Source organism: Bubalus kerabau, chromosome 12, assembly GCF_029407905.1.
Source record: "Bubalus kerabau isolate K-KA32 ecotype Philippines breed swamp buffalo chromosome 12, PCC_UOA_SB_1v2, whole genome shotgun sequence".
Lineage (NCBI taxonomy): Eukaryota > Metazoa > Chordata > Mammalia > Artiodactyla > Bovidae > Bubalus > Bubalus kerabau.
The window spans coordinates 44,596,890-44,609,620 of NC_073635.1; the positions used below are offsets into that span (position 1 = coordinate 44,596,890).

General features: G+C 34.9%; 1 protein-coding gene across 2 annotated transcripts in view; it reads right to left on the minus strand.

Annotated features, from left to right (window-relative positions):
- KLHL1 (kelch like family member 1) overlaps positions 1-12,731 on the minus strand; it is a 518,247-nt gene that overhangs the window by 91,649 nt on the left and 413,867 nt on the right. For both annotated transcript variants that reach the window (XM_055542627.1, XM_055542626.1), the window contains one exon: positions 11,878-12,102. In XM_055542627.1, the coding sequence (XP_055398602.1) occupies positions 11,878-12,102 (225 nt within the window). The remainder of the gene's footprint in view (positions 1-11,877; positions 12,103-12,731) is intronic.

Consider the following 12,731-nt stretch of genomic DNA (forward strand, 5'->3'; position numbering starts at 1 on the left):
TTACTAAAGGGGAAATTTAAAAATAATAATAATAATAAACAGGAATTTCAATTAACTAGAATTGGGACACCAGAAAGGAGAGCTCTCAGATTCTGAGACAGTAGCAGAAGGACTCCTCTTCTTTCCTGGCAAAGATCCAGAAAATAAAATGTCACGGACTCTTTACTATAATCCTCCCAACTTCCTTTTCCTCTCCATAAAAATGTTCTCCTTCATTTGTTATGTGGGACCTTGCATATAGCTTACCATAGCAATTCTTTGTTGGCCCAGTAAACCCATCTTTGTTGGAAAAATATCTGGTTATTTACTTCAGGTCAGCAGAGACCATGTATTATACTTCAGAGAAATTCTCTCAGATTATTTCTTATTTTCTCTCTCACTTTCTCAATATTTTTTTTCTAAAACTACCATGAATAACAATATCATACTGACTATTTCTTTGTCTTATCTGTTTTGCCATAATTTTAATTTATTTACTCTTAATGATTTTTAGAGATGACAATGATGCCAATTTTATTTTTTTCAAAATTCTATTTAATATTTTATTTCAACAAACAAATTTGAATTTTTTTTTTATACTTTTCCCTTTTTTTATATAATTGATTATTTCAAAGACTGAATATCTTTGGTGACTAGCAAAGAATACCAAATACATTTGTGTTACTTTTGCTTTTGGTATTTTAAGTTATTTTTTATTTAATTTTTTTTTTTTTTAAGTTAAAACTGAACCATGTCTGTGTTTTGAGAAGTTGCATTATATATATATATATATATCTTTCTCTCTCTGTTAATCCCTGAAATATTCCAGGAATTCTTGTTAGTTTGTGAATCCATAATATTAGGTAATAAGTTCCTAGAGTCTATATACATAGAAGGTTTTCCTGCTAGGAAGGCTAAATGGGATACCAGCCTATAAAACAGATAATCCTTAAATGGCAGAATATAGAGACTTTTGGTCCTGATTTATTAGTTCAAATTGTATCATTTTAGTATAGCTAAATGATTGATATGAAAATAACAAACATACCACTATCAGCATTTTCCCCTTTTTCACTCAGTGAAATTGAGAAATTTATATAAATTAACACAGAACTTTATATATCTAGTCAATTTCTTTACCTATTCATATACTTATTCATTTGTCTATATCTAAATCTATGTCTGTATTTCAAATCTGACATACTTGGTTGAATCATTCCTCAAATTCATTCTATAGAAATTTTCACAGTCAAACATGCTAACAGTTTGAGACACTCAGACACTAAACTGATATTTTTGTGTGCATGTGTTTTAATTTGTGTACATAAAATGAGAGAATGAACCTTAATTAAAAAATAAAATTTTAAAAAATATATAAATATGAGTATTGTATTAGATGTTAGTTCTAGAAGATATCATAGGTATTCATAGAACTCTTTAACTTCATCTTCTTCAGCATTAGTGCTTGGGGCATAGACTTGGATTACTGTGATGCTAAATGGCTTGCCTTGGAAATGAAATAAGATCATTCTGTCATTTCTGACTTTGTGCCCAAATACTGCATCTTGGACACTTCTGATTATGAGGGCTACTTCATTTATTCTAAGAGATTCTTGCCCACCATAGTAGACATAATGGTCATCCGAATTAAAATCACCCATTCCAGTCAATTTTAGGTCACTGATTCCTAAAATGTCGATGTTCACTCTTCCTATCTCCTGCTTGACCGTGTCCAATTTACCTTGATTCATAGACCTAACATTCCAGGTTCCTAGGCAATATTGTTCTTTGCAGCATTTGGACTTTACTTTCAACACCAAACACATCCACAGCTGAGCGATGTTTCCACTTTAGCCCAGCCACTTCATTCTTTTCTGAGCTGTTTTTGGGCCCATCCTTAGGAACATTTTGGGCAGCTACTGACTTAGGAGGTTCACCTTCCAGTGTCATATCTTTTTGACTTTTCTTTGTGTTCATGGGGTTCTTGAGTCAAGAATACTGAAGTGGTTTGCCACTCTCTTCTCCAGTGGACCATGTTTTGTCATGCCCTGACTACTAGGGACATGTCCTTCAGCCACTGTTTGTAACTGGACAGACATGCCCTGCACCCTGGTTGTCCAAATTCTGGTTCTTCTTTGGCCCTTGGGCATGTAAACCTTCACTCACCAGTGGGTGTCAGTCAGTGTGCCACGTCGGGGCTGGCCAAAGGACCTGTTGGATTTTCTGGGAAGGGGGTACAGGGAAGGCTGGAGCTGAGGTTGGAGGATGATCATGAACTGAGGGCTCCTTGGCCTCACTGTTGCTGCTGGCTGTCCTGGGAACTTTCTGCTACCCACATGGCCCACCACTGGCCAATAGCTGGCCACCATCTTTCCTCGTCTCTGGCTCCTCAGAGTTATTGTCCAGGTCTGGCAAGCCCAGCTGCCCCAGAGTGGTGAGAAGTGCTTCATAACCTCCTGCCCCACCACATTAGGAACTCAGGGCTCTGGTCACTACCCTGCTCCCACCATGGAACTCCACCAAACACCAAAAAGATGTCTTTTTTTCAGAGGAGACTGGAATGTAGAAGTAAGAAGTCAAGAGATACCTGGCAAATTTGGCCTTGGAGTATAAAATGAAGCAGGGCAAAGGCTAACATAGTTTTGTCAAGAGAATATACTGGCCATTGCAAATACCCTCTTCCACCAATGCAAGAAATGACTGTGGCTCAGATCATGAACCCCTTATTGCAAATTTCATACTTAAATTGAAGAAAGTAGGGAAAACCACTAGGACATTGAGGTATGACCTAAATCACATCCCTATGATTATACAGTGGAGGTGATGAACAGATTCAAGGGAGTAGATTGGAGTGACTGAGTGACTAAAGAACTATGGATGGAGGTTCATAATATTGCATGGTGACCAAAACCATATCCCAAGAAGAAGAAATGCAAAAAGGCAAAATGATTGTCTAAGGAGCCCTTACAAATAGCTGAGAAAAGAAGAGAAGTGAAAGGCAAAAGCTAAAGGGAAAGATATTTCCATATGAATGTAGAGTTCTAGAGAATAGGAAGGTGACATAGGAATGCCTTCTTAAGTGAACAATGCAAAGAAATAGAAAAAAGCAATAGAAAGACTAGATATTACTTCAAGAAAAGTGGTGATACCAAGGGACTATTTCGTGTAAAGATGGGACAATAAAGGACAGAAACAATATGGACCTAACAGAAGCAAAAGATGTTAAGAAGAAGAAGCAAGAATGCATGGAAGAACTGTAAAAAAAAAAAAAAAAAAGAGATCTTAGTGATTGAGATAACCAGGATACTGTGGTCACTCACCTAGAGCTACAGCCCTGAGTGTGAAGTCAAGTGGGCCTTAGGAAGCATTACTATGAGCAAAGATAGTGGAGGTAATGAAATCCCAGGTGAGCTGTTTCAATCCTAAAAGATGATGCTGTTAAAGTGCTGCACTCAATATGCCAACAAATTTGGAAAATCTGGCAGTGGCCACAGGAATGGGAAAGGTCAGTTTTCATTCCAATCCCAAAGAAAATCAATGCCAAAGAATTTTCAAACTACCATACAATTGCACTCATTTCACATGCTAGCAATATTATGCTCAAAATCCTTCAAGTAAGGGATCAGTAGTACATGAGCCAAGAATTTCCAGATGTACAAGCTAGATTTTAAAAAAGGTAGAGAAATGAGATCTAATTGCCAACATCCTCTGGATGATAGAAAACAAGATAATTGAAAAAAAAAATCTACTTCTCCTTCATTGACTACACTAAAGCCTTTACTATGTGGATCACAACAAACAGTGGAAAATTCTTCAAGAGACAGGAATACCAGACCATCTTACCTGCCTCCTGAGAAACCTGTATGCAGGTCAAGAAGCAATAGTTAGAACCAGACATGGAATAATGTATTGGTTCAAAATTAGGAACGGAGTAGGTCAAGGCTGCTTATTTAACTTATATTCAGACTACATAATGCAATATGCTGGTCTGGATGACTCACAAGCTGGAATCAAGATAAACAGGAGAAATATCAACAACCTTAGATATGTAGATGATGTCACTTTAATGGCAGAAATTAGAGAGGATCTAAAGAGCCTCCTGATGAAGGTGAAAGAGGAGGCTGAAAAATCTGGCTTAAAATTCAACATTCAAAAAACAAAGATCATGGCATACAGTCTCATCACTTCAAGGCAAATAAATAGGAAAAAAGTGGAAATAGTGGCAGATTTTATTTTTTTGGGTACCAAAATTACTATGGATGGTGACTGTAGCCATGAAATTAAAAGCTATTTGCTCCCTGAAAGAAAAGCTATGACAAACGTAGACAGCGTTTTAAAAAACAGAGACATCACTTTGCCTACAAAAGTGATACTTATAGTTAAAGCTATGGGTTTTCCAGTACAAATGTACAGATGTGAGAGTTGGGCCATAAAGAAAGTTGAGCACTGAAGTTAATACTTCGAAACTGGTGTGGCAAAGACTCTTGAGAGTCCCTTGGACAGGAAGGAAATCAAACCAGTCAATCTAAAAGGAAATCAACCCTGAATATTCATTGGAAGTACTGATGTTGAAGCTGAAACTCCAATACTTTGGCCACCTGATGTGAAGAACTAACTCACTGGAAAGGACCCTGATGCTGGGAGTGATTGAAGGCAGGAGGAGAAGTGGGTAACAGAGGGTGAGATGATTGGATGGCATCACTGACTCAACAGCCATGAGTTGAGCAAGCTCTGGGAGATAGTGAAAGGCAGGGAAGCTTGGCATGCTGCAATTCATAGGGTTGTTCAGAGTCAGACACAACTTAGCAATTGAAAAACAAAAATATTTGTTATTATTATTAACTTATTGGCAACAGCATGTTATATTAGAAAAAAAATATGACTTTGGAGCTAAAAAAATAACAAGTACAAATCTTCTTTACAAGGAGGGTGACATAGGGAAAGCTAATTGGCCACTTGGTCCATGATTTTTTAAACCTTAAAACTGCAAAAATGTCTAAATTATAAGGTGGTTGTGGTTTGCAAGGAGATCCAACCAGTCCATCCTAAAGGAAGTCAGTCCTGAATAGTCATTGGAAGGACTGATGCTGAAGCTGAACCTCCAATACTTTAGCCACCTCATGCGAAGAACTGACTCACTGGAAAAGACCCTGATGCTGGGAAAGATTGAAGGCAGGAGAAGAAGGGGATGACAGAGGATGAGATGGTTGGATGGCATCAGCGACTCAATGGACATGAGTTTGAGTAAACTTCGGGAGTTGGTGATGGACAGGGAGGCCTGGCATGCTGCAGTCCATGGGGTTGCAAAGAGTCAGACACAACTGAGCGACTGAACTGAACTGAACTGTGAGTATTTAATCAGTTAGTAAATGTCGAATACAGATTGAACATGTTTTTTTTACATTGCCTCTGAATGGGAATATCCTTCTTATTTTAAGAATGTTCACACATATGATCAGCCATTTGAAACAGCCTTGTCTACCATGATAGATGACAACAGTTTGAGTTGCCTCTTATTCCTGTCTAAAAAGCTGAGGTCAGTGACTCAGAGCTATCTCACAGATCTCTAGAGTGAGTAGAAGCAACGATGCCAGTTGGGGCACCCAGTACCTTTCCTGGAAGCATGTTTGTCCTTATCAGACTTTCCAAGGGGTGTCATTTTTTCACTTGAATTAATAAGTCTGTCTTAATTTCAGCCATGTTTCAGGATATCTAATGAATTTCATAAGCTAAACATTATGTTTATTTGTTTTTCAGTTGTTGGGTTTTTTTGGTTTGTGTACAGCCTGAAGTTTCATACTTATGTTTGTCTGTTATGTATGTGTCCTTTTGGCTCAAGGGTGGCTAACTTCACCATCTATGGGGAAGAGTCATTGTTCACCAACATAGTTGACAAAAGGCCAACATCAGTGTTATTCTCATTGCTTTTAAAATGTTTTCCTGTGCTGATGGCTAGACCATATAAGACACTTGTAAAGTTTTAGTAGCCATTATGTTTTCAAAAGACTCCTTTTCTTATAGATTAGCCAGTTTTTGCTTATTGTACCCACAAAAAAATCATTTCTATTGTTGACATCTGCAGCAATGACACAATAAAAGATAATGAGAACACTGACAAAATGTTTCAAAATCAGAACTCTGAAAGAGAAATAAAAATATTAAATATTTAAAGAGATTTATTCAAGAAACAAATTAAAACAGCTTAATCTACATAAGAATAATGAGCTCTATGGTTTTATTCCAAGCACCTTTTCTCTAACTGTCCAGTAATCTTGAAAACCAACAACCTCACGATCAAGGTAGTGATGAAATCTAACAGCATATCAGCCAATGAAGGGCTCTGGACAGATTTTGGAGATTCCTCAGAAGTCTCATTCTTAGGAAAATGCTATTATTCTGATGGGTCTTGTAGTTTTCTTAAAACCTACACTTGCAAGAGTTTCTTGTTTCACCTGATTAAGGCTTCTTCTTACTGAGAATGCTCCAGGATGTGTGTCAAGAAAAAAAAAAATCAGTGGCAATTACTTAATGTCAATGCAGCCTGAGGTGGTGAAAACAGTTAAAGCAAACAAAAAGCTGAAAAAAACAACAACAACAACAGAAGAACTGGGGAAAGGATGTCCATGGAGAAATTTGCAAAAACTGACATATTCCTGGTACTCTTAAAGGTCATGTGCACATACACAGGTAAAATCTGTGAAGGTAATAAGTTTTCATCTCTATCTGACCTTGAGGATTTGTGTAAGCAGGAATGAAAGATAAGTCATGAAGAGTCTAGCTCCTGCTAAAAATCTACTTATAATGTTTTAAACCTGATCATAAGCTATTACAAAGGCTTTACCTGGCAGGTCTCATAGGGGAAAGCTATTATCCCTATACCAATCTTGGTGCAAAACCAAAGTACTGCAAACTTTCAAGAAAATTGCATTGAAGGACTCAGATTATCTAGCTGATCATGCTCTTCACATATTGGCATTTCTCTCCCAGCCACCTTTCATCCTAAGGTATCCATGTCTGAGTCTTGGCAAGAGGTCTTCTTCAGGCACTTCTGCCAAGACCTTTATGAGGAAAGGAGAAAGAAAACTTGCCTTTGCTTAGGGGCTCAGTGTTCATGTTGGGGCAATCTTTCAACACTTCAGTGGTCAGTTTACAACTCTGCCTTATCAGGAGCTCAGCTGAACTGGGAGATAGCTGGGTTCAATAACCTACAAGTAGGATGAACTCAAAACTAGGCACACATAGGCATATCACAAACTGTTAAAAGTCAAAGTGAGAATCTTATAAGTAGCAAAAGAGTAGCAACTTATCAGGCACAAAGGATTCTCAAAAAGATTAACAGTTGATTTCTCATCAAGGAGACCAAAAGACATGGTATGGCATATTCAAAGTGTTAACATAAAAAGACTGTTAAGAATTTTATGTCCTTTAAAAATAAAGGGGAAATGATCATATATCAAGATTTTAAAAAATAAATAAACAAAACATAAAGGTAATTTGTTGCTAATAGATCTTCCCTGAAAGGGGTCCTTTGGGTCAGGCTGTAGACATTTCTAGATAGGAACATAAATTCACAAGAAGAGTAAAGAACTCTATTAAGGTAATAACTGTATTTTTAATAATTTATGACACTTTATTTTCTCCTGTCATTATAAAGACATCTGCATAAAGTAATAATTTTAAAACTGTATTGAGACAGATGTATAATGTATAAATATGCAATTTATATGACAATAACAGATATGTGGCTATTAAACACAGTCCTACATAAGTCAGAGAGCTGACATTATCCAATTTCAAATCTTATTACAAAGTTACAGTAATCAAGGCAGTGTGGTATTGGTGTAAGTATAGGTAGGGATATTAATAGAGTAGAATTGAGTGTCTATAAATAAATCTTCATATTTATGGCCAATACATTTTTGATGATGCACCAAGATAACTCAATGGAAAGGAAAGATTTTTTTCAACAAAGAACAGTGAAACAACATGTAAAAATGATGTTAAAGTATTAGCTCACATCATATTAATAAATAGATTATGTTTTTAAATTTAAGACCAAAAAGTATAAAATTTCTAAAGTATTAGCATAAATTTTATGACCATCAATTAGAAAATACTTTCTCTTATATTCCACCAAAAGCAGAAGCAACAAAAGGAAGGAAAATAAATTTAACTTTAGTAAGTCAATAGTTATTGTGCTTCAAAGGGTCTTATCAAAAAGTTAAATTAGAACCCATAGAATGGAATGAAATATTTGCAATGTTATATCTGATAGAAAACTCATATATAGAATATAAAGTGAACAATAAAAGAAAAAAAAAAAAACTGAACAAAACTTATATATATTTATCCAGAGAAGGTACAAATGGTCAATAAGCTCATGAAATATTTCTCAAAATTATTCATTAGAGAAATTTTTATAAAATCATGAGATAACATTGCGATCATTATAATAGAAAAAGAATAAACAGTAACAAGTGTTGTCAAGGATGTGGAAAAATTGGCACCCTTATATTTTGCTGAGGAGATGGAAAATGGAACAGCCATTCTGGAAAATAGCTTGGCAGTTCTTCCAAAATTTAAAGATGGAGCTACCGTGTAATTCAACAACTTTTCTCATATGTACATATCCAACAGAACTTAACATATATATTCATACAAAAATACGTACATGGATTTTCATTTTAGTTTTATTCATAATAACCAAAAAGTGGAAACAAATCAGAAAACCACAAATTATATGATTCTATTTAAATGAATTATCTTGAGTTGGCAATTTCACCAGGGCAGAAAATCGTTTAATTTTTGCTAAAGGGGCCAGGCAGATGGGGCAATATTGAGTGACTGCTATTGATTACAGGGTTTCTTTTTAGGGTGATAAAAATATTTTGTAGTTTGATAGTGGTGATGACTACATAACTCTGTGAATAGACTCAAAAGTACTCAATTCTACACTTTAACACTTAATTTTATCTCAGTTGAAAACTAAACAAACAAAAACAAATCCTATCATATATTTAACATGCAACACAAAGCATGGCATATAGAAAATCCATAATCAACAACAGCTATATTACTATTTTATCAATTTTTCCTAAAACTACTTACTTGCAAACAGTGTATTGTAAGAATGACTTATTCAATTTTATACAAAATAAATGTTGTGGGAAAGAAGACATGATTTATAGAACTATGTGTTTCACAGATATAATGCTAAAATAAAAACGCAGCATGTTGAGGCAATAGTGGGCTTCATTAGCTTCATTCCCTAGAGAGATGCATTACTCCCTGATATCATAGACTTAACATTAATACAGTTTTATTTGCTATTTTATCCAGCAGAAAGAATCAATCTTCATTTATTGATACCTATGAAATGTTTTTGACCACATCTTCAACAACCAAGAACTCATGTGGCTTTCTAAAATAATCATGTGAGGATTTTTTTCAAACAAATCTAGGTGAGGGAAAGTTATATAGGTCAACTAAATTATTTTGAGTTTTTATTTTATATTAAAATTTTACTTTAGTGTCTTGCCACTTGGAGTATAATATGGGATACATGGGCAATCTTGTAATCTCACTGCATATCACAGAGCAAGACATTTACTAACTATGGCAAATAAAATAAAAATCAGAAAACTGATAAAAGTGGAGGTAAATCAGAAGAACATAAAGATAAGTTGTTTTAGTTCAGAGCTATTTTTAAAGTTTGTCTTAGATGATGGCAGATATGAATTATATTTTAGTGCTGAAGACCTTAAACTACCATTAATTTTTGTTTTTTTTAAATTCTTTATGAGTTTGCTTTCCTTTGAAAGTCTGGATCAGTAAATTTGCAATTAGACCTCATTATCTTTCTTTTTTTTTAATTTAAATTTTTTTAATTTTATTTTTAAACTTTACAATATTGTATTAGTTTTGCCAAATATCGAAATGAATCTGCTACAGGTATACATGTGTTCCCCATCCTGAACCCTCCTCCCTCCTCCCTCCCCATACCATCCCTCTGGGTCATCCCAGTGCACCAGCCCCAAGCATCCAGTATCGTGCATCAAACCTGGACTGGCCTAATGTATATTTCTAAATGTACTTAGTCAACTATCTGACATATTTCAGGTCTTTAAAAAACTAACTAGGACTTCTTACAATCCACAGGATGAGAAACACAAATTCAGGATCTATATTATATTACTCTTTTTCAAATATTTGTTGAGGAATTTATAGTTTACAAGTGATTTCACATTCATTATCATCATTCAATTTTAATCTAATTCTTAACCTTAAATTGGTGGCAAATGAAGAAATGAAGACTCACAGTTTAACTGCTGGCCCCAAATCAAGCCAATATCCAATGATAGATTGAAAACTCACACCCAGAACTTCTGAATCCAAATACAGTTCACCCCATCTCCAGGTTACTCCCTAGTGGAGATCAGTTGAATCCTATTATATTGATTTCTAGTGCCTATTGATGAGTCACTCTTTTCCTAAGTCTGTTCTGCCCTCTCCCCATGGACTTTTCAAGATGGCAACAATTAAATGCAAAGATTTGACTATCCACTAATGCTAGAGAAAATCACCTTAATTGCTTTCTCAATTCACATTAACTGTTTCTTCTTCCACATTGTATTACTCTGGTCTTTCCATGATAGTTCTGCATTTTCTATTCATAGTAGATGAATGTTTCATGCTGTATGAGTATCATACTTCGAAAACTGAGAACTTTGAAAACTGAGTAACTTGAGGTCTACTCATCTAGGTATATTTTTTACAAGTCCTTGCTTTTATTTTATTTAAGAAAATGAGATACAATTGATACAGCACATTAGTTTCCTGTACAAATAATGATTCAATGTTTGTATATTTTGTATATGATCACCACAGTAGTTCAGTTAACATCCATCTTGACACATGGTTGCAATTTTTCCCCATATGATGAGAACTTTCAAGATCCATTCTCCTACTACTTTCAAATATGCAATAAAGTTTTATTAATTATAGTCACCATGCTGTACATTATATCCCCATGACTTACTCATTTTATAACTGGAAATTTTTAATGTTGAGTCCCTTCACCCATTTCACCCACTCTCAAAACCCTGCTTCAGGCAACAACCAATCTTTGCTCTAAATCCATGATTTTTTTTTTTTTTCCAGATTCCACATGTAAATGAGGTCATATGGTTATTTTTCTCTATTTAACTTATTTCACTAGGCATAATTCCCTCAAAGCCCATCCATGTTGTTGCAAATGGCAGAATTTCATTATTCTTAATGGCTGAACAATATTTCATCATGTATATGTATCACATTTTCTTTTTCCATTCATCCATTGATGGAAACCAAGGATATTTCATCTTGGTATATTTAACATCACTCTTTTAACAGTTTAATGCACAGTGGTCATGCACAGTGGTCAACATACGAAAATGTCAAGAATCTATCTACATATATGTTCCTATATATATATTAACATATATATACATCAACATGTGTATGTGTGTATATATACATATGTGTATATATATATATATATATATATATATGTTCCAAATGAGTTCACAGCTTATCTCAAGTTAATGATAATTGATCAAAATAATACAATATTTGAACACACATTCTTACTTTCCCTGGTGGCTCAGACAGTAAAGCGTCTGTGTACAATGTGGGAGACCTGGGTTCGATCCCTGGGTCGGGAAGATTCCCTGGAGAAGGAAATGGCAACCCACTCTAGTACTCTTGCCTAGAAAATCCCATGGACGGAGGAGCCTGGTGCAGGCTACTGTCCATGGGGTCATAAAGAGTTGGACACGGCTGAGCTACTTCACTTTCATTCACTTTCTTACTTTCAATAAAATACTTTCCAAAAATGATATCAATAAAGAAGAATCTTACCTAGACCATGTCTATGCGTTGACATTGGTGGTAAAACAGTCCAAATCTTGGTTTTGGGGTTGTAACATTCAACAGTGTTCAATGTCTTCAAGCCATCTCGACCTCCAATTACAAAGAGTTTGTCATCAATAACAGCCACACCAAACTGCAATCTCCTGCCATTCATCATCCCTGCCTGGATCCACAAATTTGTTCTGAGGTCATATTTCTCTATGGTTGTAGCTCCTGATAAAATATAAATCAAAAAGTCGCTGTTTACTATGAATCCAAAAAATAATCTTCCCAAGACACTGCACAAATTATGATATGAAAACGTTCTTGTCCCATTCACTTTTCTTGAAGAAAAAGCTGGCAAGAAAACAAAGGGAGTAGTAACTTAAGTACCTTATTTTCTCTTCTTGGCAGAGAAGGCATTAATGATTAAAATAGACACAAATGTTCAGCTTATTTGAATTACATAATTATCTCATGCTAAACTACTGACTCAATGGAATCATTATTTAGCATGACAGTTCTGTAAATTTTATAGCTTCCCTTTATCATTGTTTGCTATTAAAAAAAAAAAATGTAACATAAGCCTAGCCTAAAAAGAAATATATTAAAGTCCTTTTAAATAACTAAGTTACACATGCTATCTGTAAAATTTCTGAGAGTTGAAGAGACGTTAATTTAGCAAATCCTTTACCAAATTGCTTTAAAATTTGTCTTATGTCTTAAATAACAAAGGTTTTAAAAGTCAGCTTTAAGATACGCAAATGTTAGCTATGCCTTTTTTTTTTTAACCTTATTTTTAATAAAATGCATCCAGGAAATAGCAATAGAATTTAGAGACATGAAATGATCTCCTATCCTTA